Consider the following 23048-nt stretch of genomic DNA (forward strand, 5'->3'; position numbering starts at 1 on the left):
GCCTGGTGAGGTAATGTATGAAACAAGGGCTGCAAGGACATCGGTAACGATGTCCCTGCAGCCTTCGCTTAACGGTCAGCGGGGCCGTGGAATAGGCCAAGTAAACGAGCGCCGATCTAGCAGATCGGCGCTCGTTTACAGCGTTCTTCGGGCCCCCAAGTCTATGAGGCACATCTTTTCTCATTGACACAGAGTGGGAAGCACACATTCTACGTATTGGTCAGGGTCTGAACACTAAGCCCTGTACTAATTAAAACTCAAAGTCACCAAAGTGCCACTTTAAAGCCATGTTCACATACAATGAAACACATTTTATATTTTTTAGGTTAAAAAAAACAGCTATATCTAAAAATAATAAGTTGCTCCATTGAAGTCAATGGAAAATTGTCCGACAGTACACACATTTTTAGAATAATGGCTGTAACTTATTATGTCCAAATAATGAACATGCTCATTATTATCTGCTTTTGCAAAATACACTCTTTTTGTTAATCTGTTCACACTTAATGCATATACATGTATGTTTAAGGCTCTCTCCATTTTGTTTAACGGAAGTTAAAAAAAAAAAAAAAAAAAAAAAGAGAACATGCTTGCTGCCCTGTTTTTTGTAACTGGCACAGGAATTAATAAATAGATGGAGGGGTGTCTATACACACACACACACGCGCAGCTCTCACAAAACTCCCTGCCAGGATGTGACAAATGCTCATCACACAGGACAGGGAGTTAGGTGACCCTGTTCCCAACATAGGTAGCGACAAGACCCACAGCTATAAGCCATTTATGTAATATGTCACAAAAGCTTAAAACGTAACTATAATTTAGAAAAATGAAATAATTCCAAAAAATGAAATTCCTCAGTTTAAAAGCCCACGTGTTACCCTTTAAAAAGAGCCCTAAATCGTGTTGATAGTGTGTGCGATTGCTGAGATATCTCCAATTGTTTGGCTCAGAAAAATAAGGGAATTTTTATTCTGGCTGGCTGAAAGTCGGCGTGGCCTCCTCTCTCCTCCCCCTCCCATCTTATCTCCTCCCCTGCCCTGCCCTCCACTGAACATACACACTACAGCTAACTGAACTGAGATGGGGTGATACGAAGGAAAGGGATGATGAGAGGGAGAGGGGATGATGAGAGTAATGATGAGGAAAGGGATAAGAGGGGATGGGGAAACAGCATCCAGGGCACACACATGGGTGACCGGTATCAGTGATCTGAGGGGGGGAGGGGTGGAACAGGAGCAACAGCGATCTGGGGCATAATCAGCCAACATCAGCAATAGGGAGGGAAGGAGGGGCGGAAAGCAGCGCTATGGGGGGGGAGGGAGCAACGGGGAACAGAGGCATCCGCAGCCAGCATCAGTGTGTGTGTTATGGTTTGGGGAGGGTGCCACACCAAACATGAGAAACGTGCTCCAATGATTATTGCTGTCATGTGAAGGGGGAGTGCTAAAGTAAGGTGGCGGGACTGGGGCGGAGCTATCTGAAAATCCGCACAAAACTGCCGCTTAGGCAGAGTACGGATTTCCAGAAAGGTTGAACAGATTTGAACAAGTAACACACAGGCAACCACAGCTCTGGTCAGGAGATTCAGCTACATGTTATTCACAAACGGTACATTTTAGCTTATTAATATAAATTGATAATATTTAAATCATGGCCTAAGCAAACTAAATGTAAAATGCTAAAATATTTTATAGTTGGGCTTTAAAAGGCTTATTCAGTTAAGTATAATATACCAGTTAAAATATATGTTGAATCATTACCCCTCCTGGAGACTAACAATTCATTCATACATCTTACCTGTCTCCTTCCCTTAGTTCTGAGCTGTGTTAGGGCTGCTGAGTCTATCTCTGCTCTCAACCCCCTCCTCCCCCCTCCCTTCCAGATAGCTGATGTAAACAAGTCCCTCTCTGCAACATTGTAGCAACTTTGTAATGATGGGAGGGACAATAGTAGTTACTTACCGTTAATGATGTTTTCCCGAGTACATGACAGCACCACCAGAGAGAGGGACTCTGCCCCCAAGAACAGGAAACCTGGGGAGTTAAAAGAACAGGCCCTCCTCTCCTTCCTCAGTGAATTTCCGAGAACAAAAGAACCTAAATTAGTAGCAAAATACATAACCCAACAACCATCACAAACAACAAATGATATATATGGACTATATAACACCACCAGTGCAAAAAAAGAGATACAGAATGGGTATGTAATGGTGCCGTCATGTACTTGGGGAAACATCATTACTGGTGAGTAACTACTGTTTTCCCCATCGACATGACAGAACCACCAGAAACAATCCCAGAGAATGTGGGACTACAGCTTGCAACATTTAACACCCAAAAGAGATATCAGAAGCAAATGAAAAGGTCTAAACGATAATGCAAAAAGAGAACCAGATAGCAGCCGTACAAATCTGCTTTAAAGATGCATCCCCTTTCTCCACCCAAGAAGCTGCTACTGCCTGAGTACAGTGAGCTTTTATAGAGAGAGGAGGAAAGAGCCATGAAGATGAACAACAGACAAATAGCCGGTCTAATCCATCTGGCTAAGGTAACTTTGTTTGGCCCTGCAAACTGAACAAACAGGGATCTAGATTTTCTATAAGGCTTGGTGACTTCTAAATATTGAAGTACTGCTCTCCTGACATCCAATAGGTGGAATTCTCGGTCTATAATTTCTGGGAATTTCACAAAAAGACAGCAGAACTACTTCTTGTGATCTGTGAAAATCCTATCTGACAAATTTTTTGTATAGGGCTCAGTGCTAGAGAGATGAACCATTTCACTCACTCTTCTGGCTGAGGTGACTGCTACCAACAAAGCTGTGTTACCAGTCTTTATGAAGCTTCTGACAGGCTAAAAGGGACTCTTGATTAAAGCATTAAGGACTAAATCAAGATCCCGGGGGGAACCAGACTTGGGAGTTTAGGACATCATTTGATTAAAGCTCTTAACCGTATAATCCATGGGTGTCTTGCTAAAGGCTGATTATAAAGTGCTCCTAATGCTGAGACTTGAACCCTGAGAGTTGCTGGTTTTAGTCCTTTTTTTAGTTCTTTTTGCAAAAAATCCAAGATCTGTGCCAAGTTTGGCTTGTCAAAGTCCATGGTTGCTTGGCCCACAAAAATAAAGAAACCTTGCCATATCCTAAAATATATTTTGCATGTAATAGGCTTTCTACTTTTCTGAAGCATCGTTGTTATCACTGCATCAGATAAGCCTTTCCCCTTGAGCATTAACCGCTCAAGAGCCAAGCCGTCAAAAAAAGTTCCTTGACTTGCGGATGTAGGACTGGCCCCTGAGACAGCAGATCTGGCTGTTCCGGAAGTACCCATGGTTCTGATAAGGACATGTCTCTCAGGCAGGAGAACCAGGCCCTTCGAGGCCAAAAGAGGGCTATCAAAGATCCCCTTTGCCCTGTCCTTCCTGATCTTTCTGAGTACTGATCTTTCTGAGTGGCAACAACGCAATCAGAGGGAAAGTGTACATCAACTCCCATTTCCACGTCTGCGATACAGCATCTATCGCTAGTGGATGTTCTGTGGGGGAAAGCGAGATGAAACGTCTCACCTCTCAATTGGCTCTTGTGGCAAACAAATCTATTTGCGGTTGTGCCCAGACAAGGCGATCTTCTGAAACACTTCTTGATTTAGTTTTCATTCTCCTTGGCGAAGCAGATTACGGCTAAGGAAGTCTGCTGTTACATTGAGGGATCCCGTTAGATGAACTGCAGACAGACTTAGAACATTTAGCTCTGCAAATAAAACTAATTTCATAAGACAGGTTCGCAATAACTGGCTTCTTGTGGTAGCCTGTCTATTGACCAAAGCCACAGCTGTGGAGTTGTCAGTTGGAATATAGTCCTTAGCCATCTTCAGTGACTCTAGTACGGAAGCAACTTCCCTGAAATTGGATGACTTGTCTCTAAAAGACCCCAGGAACCCTTAAAATTTTACTTCCCTAGATAGGCACCCCAACCTCTAGGACTACCTCTGTTGTGATTACCAGAGGGCAAAGATTAATCCAGCTTAGTCCTTCTGAAAGATGACGTTTAACCAGCCACCAGGACAAACTGTCTAGTACTTCCTGGGATAAGGTAGTCTTGTCTGTCTGTCTAGTCCTCCTGCAGAACCACCCCAAAGGCTTAAAAGGGAACCTGTCACCCCCCGTGCTGTGGTGACAGGCTCCCGACCCCCCGCTGGAGCACCCTATACTCACCTGATCCCACTTCTGGAGGTTGTCGGGTTAGTGAGATATGAGCGCCCGAAGCCCGGCACGGGGGGTGACAGGTCCTCTTTAAGAGATGAAATTGTAGAGGTTGCGAATTAATCTGTGTCCACTGGACTGCTGGTATGGGAGCTGTGAACAAACCTAGCAGAGACATACCATTCCTGATTGTATTTTTCAGATTTCTCAGGACAGATGACACTGCTGACTATTTTCTGATTCTTTTTTTTTGTGGAAAAAAAGACTTTTGTGCAAAGGAGTCTAAAATGATTCCTAGAAACTTCTTTCTTTGGGCTGGAGACAAAGATGATTTTTCATTATTTACTATAGATCCCACTTTATTTAAAATTGCTAAGGTTCAAGAAATAAATTATTGCAGCTCCTTTGCAGACTCTGCTATTAGCAAAAAAATCATCCAGGTAAGGGGTTAACAGACCTGGACCTTCCCTGATGTAGGCTGCCATCTCTGACAAAATCTTGGTGAACACTGTGGGTGCTATGGCTATGCCGAAGGGTAGAGCCTGGAATTGAAGGGTAACAAGAGAGTCATCTATCAAAATAGAAATTCTCTAGTATTTCTGAAAATCCGTATTAATAGGTGCATGTAAGTAAGCATCTTTTAAACGTATTGATGCTTTAGATAGTAAATTAACTGTAGACTTAATTGTCTCTATTTTGCAATGTGCTCTGTCCTAAGTCTCCCTTGCGACTTCTGGTCACAAGGAAACAGTGAGAAGCAGTGAAAGGAAATCAAAGCTTACACCATTTTGTATATAACACAAAACCCAGGAACAACCACAAATCTTAGCCCATTCCTGGGAAAGAAATCGTAACCTGCCACCCACCTGCTCACCAGAACTACTGGGAAGCGGATTTAATGGGCTCTGATTTCTGATTGAAGAGGTAGCCACGGGATTTAACTGCTCCTTTTCCTTTAGCAGAGCCTCTACTGCGAAATCCACCTCTGCCCTGGGACCAAAAGGACCTATAAACATCCTGGCTGAAAGGAGGAAGCTGTTCTTTTTTCCCCATGTCTTTTCTAGCAGATCATTCAACACAGGACCAAATAGTTTCCTTCACAGGGTATATTACACAGCTTAGTTTTTGAGGCTGAGTCTCCTGACCAGTTTTTTAATCAGATAGCACATCTGGCCAAATTAGATAGTACTGCTAACCGTGCAGAAAATCTTAATGCGTCTGCCGAGACATCCACCAAAAAGGCTGCTGATGAGGGAGAGATTACCACTGAACTCTTTCGACTGCAACCCCTCTTACATCTGAGTTAACCAAACTAACAGACCTAAAGCAATGCAAGTGCTTGAAAGAACCCGCTGCAGCCTCCCAAGATTTTTTTAAGGAATCCTTCAGCCTTTTTATCCATTGGATTTTTTAGGGCACCTAGGTCTTCAAATGGCAGGGAAGACTTTCGCAATAGTCAAATCTATCTTAGGTGGTCAGTCCCAGCAAGGATTGTCAGAGTCAATTAAGGGGAATTTTCTTTTAACAGCTCTAGGAATAAACCCTTTATGGTCTGACTTAGCCCATTCTCTATTGATTAGAGAAGACACATTCTTGTGGATCGGAAAAAGTCTTAGCTTTTTACAAGCCAAACATAATGTCCTGAATAGATTTAGGTTCTTTCTGCTCTTCCAGCTTCATAGTAGAACACACATCTTTAACTTAAGTGTCTACGTCTTCTAAGGCGAGAAAAAGGTTTTTCGGCACTGTCATCCTTTGACACCTCAGAGTTCTTAGACTTAGAACCCTCCTAAGCAGCGCCTTCAAAGATTGACACAGAGGCAACTGAGGCTGCAGGCAAAACAATCATAACTTTTAGGGAGTTCGGAATCTCTTTAAACATCTCCCTAAAGAAACAGGAACCAATACTCTATCACTGACACAATATTTATAAAAAGTCATGAAAAAAAATTCCGGCAAAGAAAAGCAAAAAAAGAACCTCACTTCATAGATGACAATGAAGTGGACTTTTTGGAACTTCCACCGCCGCCACCATCTTAGATACACAGGAATCACAAGTAGGCCATTCACACTCAGGATAACCTGCCCTTGCAACTCTTCTCCTAAATGAGCATAACAGCAATACTAATTACACAAGCATCATAAAAATAAAAAGGTTTGATCTTACCCATCAGAGGTAAAAACTGCCAGTTTACTCGATTTTTTTGCTGTACCTGCGGACTCTTTCTTCCCATTGCAACTCTGAATGCTGAAGTCACGAGCTGCAGATTCAATGGAGAAACTTCAGTATGCTATACAAGTCAGAAAACAGGCACATGCAGCAGTGATTCTCACCAGACTGCTGCACAGGAACGCCAGCCTCCTCACCACAGCACTAAAGAGTACCCGGCCTCTGACATTACTTCCGGTGCGCGTGGCAGTGTCCACGCGTCACTTCCGGGTACCGTGATGCCAGGCCAGAATCCTCCTCACTGTCCGCGCCAACCAGCGCACATGAATCCCAGCTCGGCCGACTGAACAGGCATAGATCAAGGCCCTCAATCATTGGTGGCGAGTGGGTCTTGGACCAAAGCTGTGGTCATCTGAGTCTCCCCCTCAGCTAAACAGCAGCTCGAGGGAGTAGAAGGAGCTTCGGCAGACATGACTTTCTTGGAAAAGTTCCCCCTCCAGGCTTCCCGCAGGGAATGAAAAACACTGAGGAAGGAGAGGAGGGCCTGTCTTTTTATCTCTCCAGGTTTTCTGTCCCTGGGGTGGTGGTGTCATGTCGATGGGGAAAATTACCGTGAGTTCATAAGCAACTTGACCTCAGATTTACCCTCCAAACATTACGAAAAAGCTTCCAAGCTGAAGAGAAAGCCGATGAGGGACTTGTTTATATCAGCCATCCGGAAGGGACGGAGGAGGTTGAGAGCAGAGATGAACTCAGCAGATCTTACAATTTTTTGTGTCTTTAGCAGAACGCAGCAGCTCTAAACTAAGGGAAGGAGACATATAAGGTAATGACATGTATAGAATGAATTGTTGGTTTCCAGGAGGGGGGATAATTCATCATATATTTTACCTTACAAGATAATGGCTTGCAGACACTAGCATTTAGTAAACAGTAACAGAAAACTAATTGTACCTTTGACTACTGTGACTACAGAGGTGGTGCAGAGCCACAGAGGTACACTTCTTCCCTTTCTTGCTCCACATGACTGATGTCAAGGGCTCACCTTCCAGCATGGAGCCCTGTACATTATTCAGGGGCAGAGTGGGGAGGAGATGTGCCATTGCAGTTACAAGCCTCATAAAGAGCTAAAATTCAAATCAGTTGGTGCCAGAAAGTTAGGGCCCCCAGCACACTACAGAAATCGCGCAGATAAGCTCTGGTGGATTCTGAATCCTCAAAAGCTTCATTCACACGATTTCCGTAATGTGCAAGGGCTCCAACACAGATTTGTAAACTGCCTTTATTTTAAATAAATAAATGAATAAATAAATAAAACCTACCTATATGTATTATCTGCTGCATTCCTTGGAGCAGGTCATGCTTCCTGCTGCCACCTCTGTTCATTTGAGATAAAGGAGAACTGGACTGGAAAGAACCGCATGACTTCCTCCAGGACATACACACACACTGTACAGTACTGGAAGGCTTGACATTTTTTAAACGGAGATAAATTTTCAAATCTGTAACTTTCTTCCACCAGTTAATTTGAAAATATTATATATAACAATTAAATATTAGTCTGGATGTTCTCGAGAGAAATATTATATATATATTTATATTTCTTTTCAGAATACTTTGGATTACTTTGGCTCAAGAATAACTAGGAGGATACCTTTATCACAACCAGGTGCTAATTTTAGAGAGGTTACCTATTGTTTTGCACTTACAAGGTTATTGCTTCTTTGTGCACGTGAAGTTGCATATGTGGATTCAGTACGGGAACACAGATTGTTATGGATTCCAGAAGAGATGCCCAAGAAATCTAGAAAGACAAAATTTTGAAAAAAAAAAATAAAAAAAATGCAACCTGAAATGCTACTCAGCCCTTAGCAGTTCATTACAATCTGAAAAATCTTTTCAGTATTCTTTGTTAAATTGGTTGTCCAGCAGAGTTTTTTCACACACACACACACACGCACACACACACACACACCTTGTACTGCTCTGATCAGAGCCAAGCGGTGACATAAAGACAATAACATTGGCTCGACTGAGTACTGCCACCTGTATATTTTAGTGATCAGTGGGGGTCTCAGCATGTAGCCCCTCACGATCAAGCCAATAACAAATTAATCTTTTTTTAAACTTAGTGGTAAGAAAACTAGGTCTGAACTAATACATTATGTGAAATTAAACACATTTTAAATGTACAAGCATTTCTGAAACTGTAATGTTTGAGATACACTGATTTTTAATTAATCCCCCATGTGACTGCATTGTTTTGATAATATGTTGCCCCTAGTTACAACACACTAAGATGGGACAGGCAGGGCAACACAAAGGTATCTTTTAAAGCAATTATTTGGTGTGAGAAAACATGTAATATATTGCTGCTCTAAGGGAAAAAAAAATAAAAAAAATAGCTTTTGCTTATCTCACTACGCTCCCCTGGTGTCCTCCTACAGGTCTCCAGTGTCTCCCTGCTGACAGCAGCCGCCCCCACTTCTATGACAAACTCGTTTCGGGAGTGACAGCCCACTGAGCCAATCACTGGCCGTGGCGCTGTCCAGTCTCAGTCAGTGATTGGCTGAGTGGGCTGTCACTCCCAAGACAAGTTTGTCTTGGATATGGAGGTGGCTGCGATTAGCGGGGTACTCATAGACCCATAGGAGGCATAGGAGCACAGTTTTCTATACAACAGCAGCAATATATTAAAAGTTATCCAACGCTGGACAACCAGCACTATCAAAATTACAAACCGTGGTTAGTAGTGAACAGCTCTGTAGTCCCTGTTGTACAGCTGGGTAAGGGAGGACTAGGAGAAGTTATTTTGTGTTCCCAGGTATCTCTTCTTTCTGACAGCTGTTTCCTTGTAGAATTTGATGTGTTCAATTCAGCAGGTGAGTCAGCAATGGAAGAAGTCATTAAAACAGAGTCCCCAGTGGAAGAATCATCACGAGGAGTCCACGGCCTAGAATCCGGGGAAGGGCCAGGAAACGGATGGAATGGTGAATCCAATCCTGAGTCTTCCACATTTTCAGGAGAAGATGAAGAAAATGGAGATGGGCTGGAGGCTAGAGTGTATGTTCTGCAAACTAAATTCAGAAAACAATACTGTTTCATAAGGTTAGGTGATTTATTGAATCTGTGTAACTGTCAAGCTACTTAGGTTTTTTGTTTTAAGGCTGCGTTCACACTACGTATATTTCAGTCAGTATATTTCAGTCAGTATTGCAACCAAAACCAGGAGTGGATTAAAAACACAGAAAGGATCTGTTCACACAATGTTGAAATTGAGTGGATGGCCGCCATATAACAGTAAATAACTGCCATTATTTCAATATAACAGCCGTTGTTTTAAAATAACAGCAAATATTTGCCATTAAATGGCGGCCATCCTCTCAACTTCAACATTGTGTGAACAGAGCCTTTCTGTGTTTTTAATCCACTCCTGGTTTTGGTTGCAATACTGACTGAAATATACGTAGTGTGAACGCAGCCTAAAAATGTATTACTGCATCCTTCTCATGCTACTTAATATGAATACACAGAAAGTGATTTACAAAAGATAAGCTATACATGGTAGGATACCTGGAAATTCATCAGATTCAAAAACAGATTCCTGGAGGGGTCCAAATGTCGACTGGGCAGGATGAGAGTTGCAAAGAGAATTTGCATCACAGCTGTAAGGTTCAAATTGCAATGATAAAAGACTTGCATAGTTACATAGTTAAAAGGCTGAACAAAAGACAAAAGTCCATCAAGTTCAATCTATACGTTTCTCTACATTTAAAACAGTCTAACACAGCCGAGTAGTGGTTTTTGGTTCTTCGTTTGACCTGTTACAGCTTCAGTAAAATATCCAATTTACTGACAGGGCAAAGATTTTTTTTTTTTTACTTCATTTTAACTTTTGACTTTATAGCAAATACTCAAGTTACTGACATGACACAAAACAATGTTTAATAGATGGTGTATGTTTTCAAGGGATGGGATAATCCTCGTAAAATTTGACTGGCAGGCTATTAGGGATGGGAAAATGAGCTATGGGAAAAAATACCTATAACAGCATTGGAGGTTGGGGATACACACTGGGCTGGACTGTCTATTCCAATGCTCTCTCTAATCAGATGGTTATGGAACACAGCTAAAGAATTACTACAAGTTCCTGAACTCAGGTCCATGTTTCAACATTTGTAAAAGCTCTTTAAAATGAACCTGTTTTTTAATTCAGTATGTAATATGTGTACCTTAATGTGCATTATATCTGTTTTCTTTAGACTGTGCTCTGTTTTATATTCAAAAACGTTAACAAACTTCATGACCTTAAGAATGATAAAAATGGATGCAGCCTTGTCATCGACAAATTTAACAAGTTTTATATCCTCAAGCTTTGATATTTTTGCTTTGTCTACCCATCCACTTATAATCTTTCCACTTTCAAATTAATGCGGACTAGTCCGCTTTAAGCAGACAGTGAACCATGTACATGGTAGAACAGATCTATCTGGCAATGCTTTTGTTATGTAGAGCAGCTGCGAAAGCCCACAGTTGCTCCAGTGTATAACATGAATGTGCTGAAATCCCAATTTCTCCCAGTGGTCTTCAGGACTGATAAGCCCTTGCTGATTTACAATCTACCCCACAATGCTAATCAATGGAGGCTGCTGGGAAAAGAGATCAATTGGGAATAGACACAGAATATTTGCTGTCAATCAGTTAACTGTAGGCCTGAACAGAAGGGCACAGGGGTGTTATACACTGGAGGGGCTAAACCATACTTTTCCAGCCCAGGGGAACACCCTACGGGCTTTATGTCCTCCTTTGAATAAAAAAAATATAAATAAAATTATCTCTCGGGACCCAAGAGAGCAATTTACACGATCAGAGTCCAGGATATCTGTCTTACCACTTGGATTAAAGGCTAAAATTATCATTTTTTTTCTGTAAAAAACAAATGATGGTCTAACCTCAGAACAGGCCAATAATATTTGATCTGCAGGATGCAGACACACTCGCCGATCACCTATTTAACACCTTCATTACAAAGCACAGGGACAGAAGTTGGCTGCTGTGTAATGTTCATGTAGTTTTGGTGCATTCCGAACTCCTACTGACTTCAATTGGAGCGGAGGAGGCACTAAGGTTGTACTGCCACTACATGGTGTACAGAACCAGCTGTTTCCATCCCTATGCAGTGCGGGCACCAAACAGCTGATTGCAGGGCTTTCAAATGTCGACACCACACCAAAAAAACTATATATGATGACTTATCAAAAGTATTTAACTGGAAAACCTCTTAGCGTAGACCAAATTATACACACAGATCATGGAAACACTGCCACTGTCGGGGATAAGCGACAGAGGGGCTGGTGAGAGAGTGGTGACTAGACACGGACAAAGAGCCGCCTCTGCTGGCCGCACATGGGGGGGATTAAACTTTATTTTCTCATGTATAAAGCTGCTGCTGCAGCCGCGGCCGGAACATGCCATGGTAGCTGCACAGAAGCTTTACACAGTGCTGTAGGGAACCAAATCAGCCCAATTGGGCTGATTGGTTCCATTAAATCGCACTAGATCTCTATGTTGTGAACATGATAGTGACCCAGGTGATTTAGAGAGATATACATACATATATAGAGTTATTTATTTGTATACGTTGTAATTATGTTGCATTTTTTCACTTGTTCATGATGTTCTAGTGATAGAGTTGATTTTAGATATGAATTGCAATTAAGGTGAAGTGATAAACACGGATGTGATGTCACACGCTTCAAAGGATAGATATAACAACACTTGGTATTTGTATATGGGTTAGCACTTAAAGGGGTTGGCCACTTTATAGCAAAATTGTTAAGTGTACAGTATAGGTAAGTGTACTCAACGCACTTACTGACAATAGCTCTGTGTGCTTCACAGAACTGATATCAAGTGCCCCTCCTCCAGGCTGTGCTGCCCTGTGGCGAGTCTGTCCATAAGATGGCCGAGATTGAGGAGGATGTAACCATGATCTGCCCCATTTTACACCACTGAGCCTGTATAGGCAGAATATGGTGACATGCTCCCACATGTCGGCCATCTCATGAAAAAATACCCATAAAGTAGGGCAGCACAGCCTGGAGGAGAGTGATTTTAGCTCTATGAGGTACACAGGGAGCTGCTGTTATAAGTGCAGCGAGTACACCTACTAATACTGTACGCCAGGAATGGGGAACCTTCGGCTATCCAGCTGTTGCAAAACTACAATTCCCATCATGCCTGGGCAGCAAAGGCTAAAGCTTTGGCGGTCCAGGCATGATGGGAATTGTAGTTTTTCATCATCTGGAGGGCCGAAGGTCTCCATCCCTGCTGTACACTGCCCAATTTTACTATAAAGAGGCCAACCCCTTTAATGAAGAGGACGGATCAGCTTTGAAACGCATGACCTGCCAGGAGCTTTTCTGGCTTACATGCTTAAAAGTACTATACATCGAAAACATAATGTGAACAGGACCTCAGTTCAACACAAAGCATAATCTTCCATAACTAAGCATGATGGCTGAATTAAAGGCTCCTTATTAAATATTAAGTCTTGTGTTCTATTTGTTAAAAATAGTCAGATATTTTACTAACTTGTAATGCCTGTAGGTTTCATGTAAATGCAGACTACGAATGTGTTGCTAATTGGAATAAATACAATCTCTTTCAACCCTGGTGGACTCTGAAGTCCTGTCCATAAATGAACAATTTATTTTATATAAAATATATTTATAACCAGTATACCTGTTGGTTACGGGAGATGGTGAGGTGCTGGAAAGACCCAGATTAGATTTATCTGTGTGGAAATATGTATAAGTAGTCTTAAAAAGTGCAGCGTAAACAATGCTTAGGAGTTAAAGCAATTGATAAAGTTCCAGAAACATACCTGCTTGGCAAGCTTGTGGTTCTGCAGAGGCACCTCCAGAATGTGTCACTGTGCCTGAATTTAAAGGTAAAAAAAAGTCATGCAAAATGTACAAATGAGTGTTTAAAAGAAACTGAAAACTTTAAAACCTAAAGCTGAAATATTCTATATACTTACGAATTGTCTGCCGTCTCACTGAAACCTGCATGTGAGGAGACAGAAGATACATTTAAAAGAAAAAGGGTTATAAGCCGCTAGAATAAAAAAACAGAAAAAATTTATAGAACGATTTACCACTGCTGCAGGTGGCTGAATCATGCATCCTACTGTCTCCCTTAGCCTTTTCATTTTAGTTTCCTCATCTTCTTCTCTTTCTACACTCTGGGGGGGTTTTATCTGAATTCTGTAACGCCGTGGTTCATCACCATCATCATCAAAATCAGAATCACTAGAGGAGCAGCATGCAACTGAGGATTCTCCTGTGTTTTGGTCAAGGTAAAAAGAACATTACTTATTTGTTTTCTTCCAATTAGAAGTATAGGGGGTTGTCTAGAGGAGACTGGATCATTATCTCCCGTTTAACAGGGCATCTGAAAGGATCCTACACAGATATTTCACAAACAGCACAACATTTAGGACCCATTTATAATAAAAGTTAGTAAATACATGTTTGTAATGCATGGCTAAAACAAGTCGTCTGAAAAGGTTGTTACAGAAAATGGCATGAGAAATAATAAAAAACTGATGCAAGCAATTTTATCATTCAACCCAGCGATGAGTGGTTTGCTAAAAAAAAAAAAAAAATACCAATATGTCCAACAAAAATTAACACTGAACTTAGATTGTCTTCACACTTTTTTTCACATTTTGTTAAGAGGAGGCCTTGTGCTAAAAATAATTTAGCACTCCCATAAAATTTACACAAAGTTTCATATAAGTTTTTTAAAATAAATTTGCAAAAACTTTTTATTTCTTATAGACATAAGTATTCAAACACTTTAGCTAGGACTCTTGAAATTTAGATCTGGGGCCTCTCGTTTCTGGAAATTTCAGTTGGCTGCACATAATTTTTAAAGACTAATGCCTTACTATATATGGCTGTTTTCACACAGTGCAGTTTTACTGCATTTTGCCTGCGATTTTTCCAAAATTGCACTTTTTTTTAACCAGGATTATGCATAATTATTGCCGCAATTTTAGAAAAATTCCATACTGTGTGAACACAGCCTAATGTCTTGCAGATAATAATGCATATCAGAGCAAAAAAACAAGCCTTGAGGCAGAAGGCGCATATCTGGAGAAGGATACAAATACAGATATTCTTTTCATTTTCATTATTCTCTGCACAGTTTTGTCACTATAGATAAACAAATGTGTAAATTGGCTCCTTTGGTGCACTGGGGTGAGGGTGATTATTTTTATAATTTTATTTACATTTAAACCACAGCATTTAGATGTTGCCGCAAACATTCCTAGAGTCTATGTGGGGGTTCAATTTAATTTTAAAGGACTAGTTAACATTGGAAACCATCAAACTGAGCAACCCTGACAGTTCACCCTATTTGGTGGTCGCAAGGATACTAGATTGTCGGTATGTTACTTTACATTAAAACAGCTCATTTTGCAATAGAATTGCAGTTCCACATACTCAAATGTGATTATTTGAAGATGACAATTTGAAATTGCGGCGTACCGCACTCCATACAGACATAGGTACTGCAAATAATTTTTGAACCTAATAAAAGGATACTGGTTACATTGTCATCAGGGCGCCTTGTAAAACCTTCTTCATCAACATCTGGAAGATCCTACAGCACAAACAAAAAGGCACAACATATTTTACAAGATGACTACAATAATACCTTTTTGTAGCTTATGTGAAGTCCCTTCAGCAGATATGTTTGGCCACGCTGGCTGCGCTTTCATGATGCAGAAAAACAAGCTTTAGTTGATGAGATGTGGTGTCTAAGAGGCGGGGCCACAAGCCTTCGTGCCCTAGGGAAGCGCCGCCTGTGTGGTGTTGTGCGCCTCTCCCCCTGCCTCCCGTTCCGCCCTCACAGGCATTGGCATTGCGTTTGCGCCGTAATTTTGACCCCCAGAGCTGCTGCAGTGCTCATGTCTGTCAGCGCCCGCCAACCACCCCCCCCCCCGCATACTATGTTTCCGCCCGCTCATCCTTGCACCGCCTCCCTCTCATGTCTGTCAGCGCCCGCCCCCGCATACGATGTTACTATGAGTCCTCTTCTCAGCTTCTGTGCCTTTAGCGATCGTATCCCGCACAGACGCAGTGACGGAGACGGCTGGTCACGTCACTGCGTCTGCGCGGGATACGATCGCAACGGCACAGAAGAAGAGAAGAGGCTGGTCACGTCACTGCGCCGTATCCCGCGCAGGCGCAGTGAAGTGACCAGCCTTCTCCATCACTGCGCCTGCGCGGGATATGATCACTTAAGGCACAGAAGCCGAGAAGAGGACTCATAGTAACATCGTATACGGGGGGGCGGGTGCTGACAGACATGAGAGGGAGGCGGTGTAGGGACGAGCGGGCGGAAACATAGTATGCGAGGGGGGGGGGGGGCGGGCGCTGACAGACATGAGAGGCGGTGCAGGGGCAAGCGTGTCACTACTACAGGGCGTGGATGACACCCAGAAGACACACCACAGAGGCGGCGCTGATCTGCCAACGTCACTGCAGCAGCGCTGGGGGTCAAAATTACGGCGAAAGCGCAATGCCAATGATTCCTGTGAGGGCGGACAGAGGGCAGAACGGGAGGCAGGGGAAGAGGCGCACAACACCACACAGGCGGCACTTCCCTAGGGCACGAAGGCTCATGGCCCCAACTCTTAGACACCGCATTTCCTCAACTAAAGTTTGTTTTTCTGCATCATGAAAGCCCAACCCGCGTGGGAAAACATATCTGCTGAAAGGCCTTCAAATAGGCTACAAAAAGGTATAAAGTAGTTGGGGGGTAGCACAGTGGGTACAGCGTAGCTTTAACATACTCACAGTGGAATGAAAAATGAGCTGCGAGTATTGTAAACCCATACAAAATGACAGGACACAGGATTGCAGTGGATTTCGCTGTGAAATCTGCTGCGATCCTACAAGTGTGAAACTGGCTTTAAAAGGCATATGCATAAATTTTAAAAAAGGAAAATGGTCTTACCACACAATCCGGCTCGGTATGTTCTCTTAAAAAAAAAAAAAAAAAAAATTAATCAATAATACACATGAAAAAAAAAAAAAAAAAAAAAAAATCGATAGCCATTATTTTAATGTGAAAGAAAACACTAAACGCTCTTACACATGCTGCGTGTCCTTCTCCCGTCTACTTAAACCTCGGATACGAAAAGGCTTTGACCATGTGCGCTTTACACCTACATGTGAAAGGAAGATCTTCATAAGATTTCTCAGGTTTCAACTAATGCTTGGCTCATACTACGTTTTTGCCATCCATTTAACAAATCAGTTTTTAAATGATCACGTTAAGCGTAAATAAAAACATGGTCAACCACATTTTTGTGTGCGCTAATCTGATTTTTTTTTTTTTATAATGGAAGTCAATGGAAAAACGGAACCAAATTGATGCACACAAATGCATCAGTGTTTCCATCCTTTTTTCCACTATTAAACAGATATGTTTAACAGATGTGAAAATCCCAGTGAAAACTAGAATACATTTGTACTTTAAAATATGTACAAATCACTTTATTGCCTTCAACATGTTGCTCTATATATGGAAACTGATCACAGCAGGAGAAAGTTGTAAGCGATTTTCTGAAACTAAAGGATTTCCTCCTACCTCTAGCTGTGATGTTCCTGTTTTTTTTTAGCAAGAAATATGTAGGGTGCACAGACCTGAAACATCCTTGCATAAATTAGCTCAACAGAAGGTGCAAACACATGTCAGTGAATTCAAAGGTTGATGTTTATTCCCCAAAAAGACACAGACTTGTTATCGGGGGGGGGGAATAGTTTCATACTACAACAGAAGTCCGCTTTATTTGAGCAGTCATAAGTAGGTAAAATGATTGTTGCAGAGATGCCATAAAGAAGAGCATAGTAATCTAATACATATGGATTCTTGATTTCAGTGAGATGTATACAAACACATAAAAGCAAGTGTATCATTTAACTTTCCATGTATAATGGGTAAGCAGGAAGTTTGGAGTTCTGCAAGAGGAAAATAGGGATTCAACCTCTATAAGTATATTATGACAGGATGTGTGGTGTACCTCCATGCTTAAAGGGGTTATCCAGCGCTACAAAAACATGGCCACTTGCTTCCAGAGACAACATGACTCTTGTCTCCAAGTCAGGTGTGGTTTGCAATTAAGCTCTATTCACTTCAATGGAACTAAATAGCAAACTCCACCCAAACTCGAGACAAGAGCGGTGCTGTCTCTGGAAGAAAGTGGCCATGTTTTTGTAGCGCTGAATAACACCTTTAAAAACTACAAAAACTTACATATTCTTTTCCACATTAACCAAAACTACATGCAATCATGCATACCAATTCATTATATGGCTTGGATATTTAATATGCCACTTAAGTTTCCTAACCCATAAAGATACAAATGTAGTTTTTGGCATAGTTTGCAAACACAATTTCTACTGCTACTCTAACCAAGCTATTTTTGAATAAAAATGCTGCCTGGCATGTGAACAATGTTTTCTTGTGATGCATATGTTCTACCTGTTATTTCAATAAAATGAATGAAAAATAACCAAGGAGAAAAAAAAAATCAAAACAAAAACAATGGCATTAAATCATTAAATCACAACAGAACTTTCTTTTTGAAGCTAAAGTTAAAGGGGTATTCTCCCCCCCCCCCCCAAAAAAAAATAAAATAAATTATTCTTCATTAATACGTTGCCCACCCATAGCTTTCCATCTTTCCAATATCATATTATGGATTCTGCACAGTTTTGCTGTTATCTAGATGCATTCACCCCCACTAGACGCATAGAATCACAAGTCTCAGTGCACTCTGACACCTCTCCCTGCTCCTGGCCCCCACCCTCCGTGTCGGCATTACATGTCCTCCGTCTCTTCACTGGGCTGGGTTAGCGATTCTAACCCTGCCCACTGAAGTGAAGGAGGACACAGACAGTGACAGCTGCTGATGATCACTGTCTCCCTCCTGACACTGTGTGCCTCCCCTCCCCCTGCTCACCCGCAGCCCCCCCCCCCCCTCAACTCACTGCCTCAACTCTGCTATATCTTGTAGATATCAGCTCTGCTATATCCTGGAACAATCATGCATAAGCATTGCATGATGGGAGTTGTAGTTTTCTGGGCAGCGCCACATTGAATATAGATCGGCTTTTTAGAAAACTATGGAACTGAAGCAGCTAGAAAGAAGTGAGACTGCTCAAAATACTCAGAGGGATTTGGTGAGTAAGACCCGCTAGGTCTGGAGCATTTTATTTCTTTAGCTCTAGTGGGGAATACCCCTTTAAAATTATATTCATGGTGAGAAACACCTTAATATGTTAAACCGCAAAGTTATAGGTAGCATTGCAACTGAACAGATAGCAAAGAGAGGGCAATGAGGCATGACTGAACTTGAGTTAATAGAAGAAATGCATAATTTATTATTATTATTATAAAGCCTGATATGTGATATGCTGTGCACACAATCCAGTCTAGCTAAAAAAAAAAAAAGTATTTTTTCTTCATTTGTTCTTTTATAGCAAGATACATACCTTCCAAAGAGGTTGGAAAGCGGAAACCTTCAAATTCCACAGCCTCTGAAGAGCAGAAATTCAAAATAAAAAGCATAAATGCACATAAACTACACCAGAAAACCCATGACACACCACTACTACTTTCCACTAAACCAGTCACCAACTGTCTGCATAACACTCTCACCGGGCCGCTCTGTTCCTGTCCCATTACTCTCTGCAAACTTCCTGATCAGCTTATCTATGGCCACATTTTCCATGTTGTGTTTGAACTCTTCCTGAACCTATTGGGAAAAAAGCCATAGTACAGAATTTGGTTTGCATTCAATTTAATAATGTCTCATAGTTGGAAAAAAAGGGAAGCCATAATAGACTGCTAAAGACAAACCCAAGTCAATAATCTGTGTGAGAACATAACAGACTGCGCTGTCTAAATCCAATCAAAAATTTTATGTCCATCCAGTCCTGCCTACACATTTTACAACAATGCAGCCAGTGTAGATGAACAAGTACTCTGAATATAAGGCAACACAAATGATGGCTTCCTAGAAATCAGTATAATTATTACTAAGTATCACATAATGTGCTCTTGGAGGATACATTTTCTAAGCAAAATAACAGACCTAGGTGGAGTGGAAATGGTGTGGCACAATGGAGAAATAAATTATACAGCTGAATTTCTTGCTTCATTGCAAGGCCTAGTGAATAGAGCAGTTGTTGCAATACAAAACAGATCTAGCATTAAAGGAGGTACTCTAGGTGTGTGTATGAGAGTGTATATTATAAATATATATATATATATATATATATATATATTATATATTTGCAGAGAAAATAGTAACCTATCAAACGCCCCACTGCTGCAATGAGTCTGTCTCAGAAGTAGCAGCTGGAGTGTTTAGTGTGGGACCCCAGGCGAGTGTGGTAGGTGAGAATAGTGGGTTTATTACTTCCTCTGAAACTTCATTAGTATATAAAAAAAATATTATCGCCCAATTTAACCCCCTTTAAATACCTATTTAGTGGATAGAATATAAATGATTCTGGCTGGCACACCCTTTTAGGTAGACTGCCTCTACATATATCGAAGAATTGCAAAAAAAAAAAAAAAAGAAAAAGAAGTAAATGCTTACCTGCCCAATCTGTACATGTGTATCCTCAACAGAATGTGAATATGCTGCAACAAGTCGCTTCATTTGTGTGAGGTGAGCTGCCTCTGTGTCTTGAAATAACTAAAATACAGAGGAAAGCTAATGAATGTTCACTCTAGTGCCACTGAAACCTTTCCCATTTACAAAGTGTATTTTATTTTTTTAACACTGGACTTCATAAGTCTAAAGGTCCTATTACATGGAGAGACAATCTGCCAATCAGGTAGATATCTCCCTGTGTAATAGAGCCACGGGTCACCAGACGAGTGAGCAAATGCTCACTAATCGGCTGATTGTTGTATTACAACAAGTTGAAAGATAACCTAGATAACCTGCCGCACATTTCTCTGTGTAATAAGAGATGCACCAACGACGACAGATTAAAGAAAAGAGCTGCACAAACATCACTAGCAATGTTCATGCACGATTATCGAACAGCTTCCGAACAGATGAGCTCTCACTTATTAAGGGTCAGGCCATGTAATACAGCCTTTTCAACTGCAATAAACAGTCGTAGGGTATTCCAACCCCAGAAATTTTTTTTTTAAATGATCCTTGGTGGAACAGCCTACAGGAATTGCCTGCTCAACCATCTGATCTGCCTTAGCAAGTGACAATCTATGCAGACAGTTTTTATAGGATTGACACTTCACAGGAACCAGAAAGTGGTGGGGATCAGGAGACTTCAGAATGGCAGCTGCAGAGGATTGGGGCAGGGGAGGAGTATATATCGCCCAGTCAACTAATATTTTTTTTTGCGGCTGCACAACACATTGGTCTTAAATAGAGCCTCGTCCCCATACAGATCACTGGATTTACTAAGAGGAGCACACCTCTTAATAAATCTGGAGGGACCTGTATCTGCCAGATGCTAAATATACACCTGATCTGGAGCAAGTGTAGATTTTTTCCCATGGTTTACGCCTATTTCCAAGCCTAAACCATAATAAATAAGGCACATCTCCTCCCCACCTTGCCACTTGTCAAATTACAAAAAGTTAGCATAGTAATGCTGAATTTTTCCTTTTATTTTGATTTGCATACTTGCTGCATTTTTCTAGATATATTTCTGTAAGTTGTAATGACTGTTTGTTATGGCTGAAATAACTCTACCCATCCCCCATCCCCAAAATGAAAGTTTTTATATGAAATGGTCACGAACCTGAGCAGACTGCAGCATCTTTTCCTCAAATTCCTTACGTACAGTGTTATATTTCTCCACTGATCCACGAAGAGATTCTGCAGCTTTTTGGGTTTTCTGCTCTGCCTGGTGAATTAGATGACAGCGAGAAACAGAAAGCTTATACTGACCACCTACAGACCTCTAAGTGATCACAACTGAATTGTTCTTAAGTGTACAAACACACACGGCATATACGCTGCGTATTTACTGCTGCGATACGCAGCAGACACGCAGCAGATTGGATCTAAATAACTGAACACAGCATCAAATCTGCTGTGTATCTGCTGCGTATCTGCTGTGTGTGTTTGTACCCTTAAAAACATATTATAGCCAACTTGTACCTTGTCCATCTCCTTCTGTAGGGCTCCTTCCCTCCTGAGACGTTCCTGCTCTGCAAATCTACTACAGTAGTTGTCCCGGGTTTTTTGCAGAAGCTGAGAGCTACACTGCAGCAGCTGAATAACCTCTAAAGTGCCAGACATCTCTTCTTTGGCCTTAAGAGAACGATATATATGGATATATATAGGATAGATAGACAGATAAATAGATAGATAGATAGATAGATAAAAGTAAAGTGTTGGTATTTGCAATTTTTTTAATAAAGAGTTAAACTATGCTTTATGCAGCACACTCGTAAAAACATGAAATTTGATCCAAAAAGAGGGAAAATTTTAAAACTTTCATGCAAATCGGGTCTATCATGTAGAGATTAGCACAACTCAAACCTATCGCTGTATCCATGTTTTCCAGAGCTCCCTAAGGCTGCATCCAACTTAGTGAACCATGGGAATTCAAATGCTACCAAGCAAACATGCATTTGCACAAGATGTGCTGCATGAATAGAAGATCAGGAACTCTGTTATTAGAGATTTTCCAGACACTACGTCAAAGTTCTAATCAGTGGTGGGCTAAATGCATCTGGGGCTGTTCACCCAACCTGGGCCCCCCTCCCCCGCAATGCAAAGGCACACTGACACAGGACCCTATAGAGAGTGTGCACTCTCTATATAGTAGATGCTGTCCTCTGTGCATCCCCAATTAATAGATGGCCCTCTGTGTAGGTCCACCTTTAGTAGATGGACCTTGGTGCACCCATATAGTTGATGGCCCCAGTGTAGTACCCCCTTTAGTAGATAAATAAAAAAAAACAAGAGAAAAAACAGGCGGCAGCACCTTGTGTGATACGACAACAGTAAATGGCTAATGAAGAGAATAGTGGAGTGCCCCTCTTCAAGCCACTTGGGCTTTGTGCATATCACCCTATGAGGGCAAAGATGGTCCAGGCGATTTAAGCAGGTAACTATCACAGTCTACTATCACAGTCTAAATGGGATAAATCGCAACTAGGAGCCCATATGTAGGAATACAGTTAATAAGAAAAAGGTAACTAGTCCATAAACATCAGCATTGACGTTTATTTTCTCCCTTTAGTAGATAACCCCTAGTTTAGTGCCCCCTTTGGTAGATGCCCCCCTGTGTAATCTTCCTATAGTAGATGGCCCCCAGTATAGTGCTCTCTTTAGTAGATGGCCCCCTGTATAGTGCTCTCTTTAGTAGATGGCCCCCCGTATAGTGCTTTCTTTAGTAGATGGCCCCCCGTATAGTGCCCTCTTTAGTAGATGGCCCCCTGTATAGTGCCCTCTTTAATAGATGGCCCCCTAAGTAGCTCCTCTAATGTATATGAATAGAATAAACAAAATTCACTTCCAACATACTTTCCAGTCACTGCAGGTCTTTCGGTGTGGCTCTCCTATTCTGTCTTCCGGCACAGGCAGTATGTGTAAC

General features: G+C 41.5%; 1 protein-coding gene across 7 annotated transcripts in view; it reads right to left on the bottom strand.

Moving 5' to 3' along the window:
• LOC138785888 (F-BAR domain only protein 1-like) overlaps positions 1–23048 on the bottom strand; it is a 94798-nt gene that overhangs the window by 24646 nt on the left and 47104 nt on the right. For all 7 annotated transcript variants that reach the window (XM_069962329.1, XM_069962327.1, XM_069962324.1 and 4 more), the window contains 15 exons: positions 21605–21757; positions 21243–21347; positions 20063–20161; positions 19117–19213; positions 18951–18995; positions 16546–16618; positions 16408–16432; positions 14991–15048; positions 13535–13719; positions 13418–13442; positions 13262–13315; positions 13120–13171; positions 9949–10040; positions 9117–9452; positions 8085–8179 (listed from right to left, as the gene is read on the bottom strand). In XM_069962329.1, coding sequence (XP_069818430.1) covers positions 8085–8179; positions 9117–9452; positions 9949–10040; positions 13120–13171; positions 13262–13315; positions 13418–13442; positions 13535–13719; positions 14991–15048; positions 16408–16432; positions 16546–16618; positions 18951–18995; positions 19117–19213; positions 20063–20161; positions 21243–21347; positions 21605–21757 — 1494 coding nt within the window. The remainder of the gene's footprint in view (positions 1–8084; positions 8180–9116; positions 9453–9948; positions 10041–13119; positions 13172–13261; positions 13316–13417; positions 13443–13534; positions 13720–14990; positions 15049–16407; positions 16433–16545; positions 16619–18950; positions 18996–19116; positions 19214–20062; positions 20162–21242; positions 21348–21604; positions 21758–23048) is intronic.

This window comes from Dendropsophus ebraccatus, chromosome 3 (assembly GCF_027789765.1).
Source record: "Dendropsophus ebraccatus isolate aDenEbr1 chromosome 3, aDenEbr1.pat, whole genome shotgun sequence".
NCBI classification, from domain to species: domain Eukaryota; kingdom Metazoa; phylum Chordata; class Amphibia; order Anura; family Hylidae; genus Dendropsophus; species Dendropsophus ebraccatus.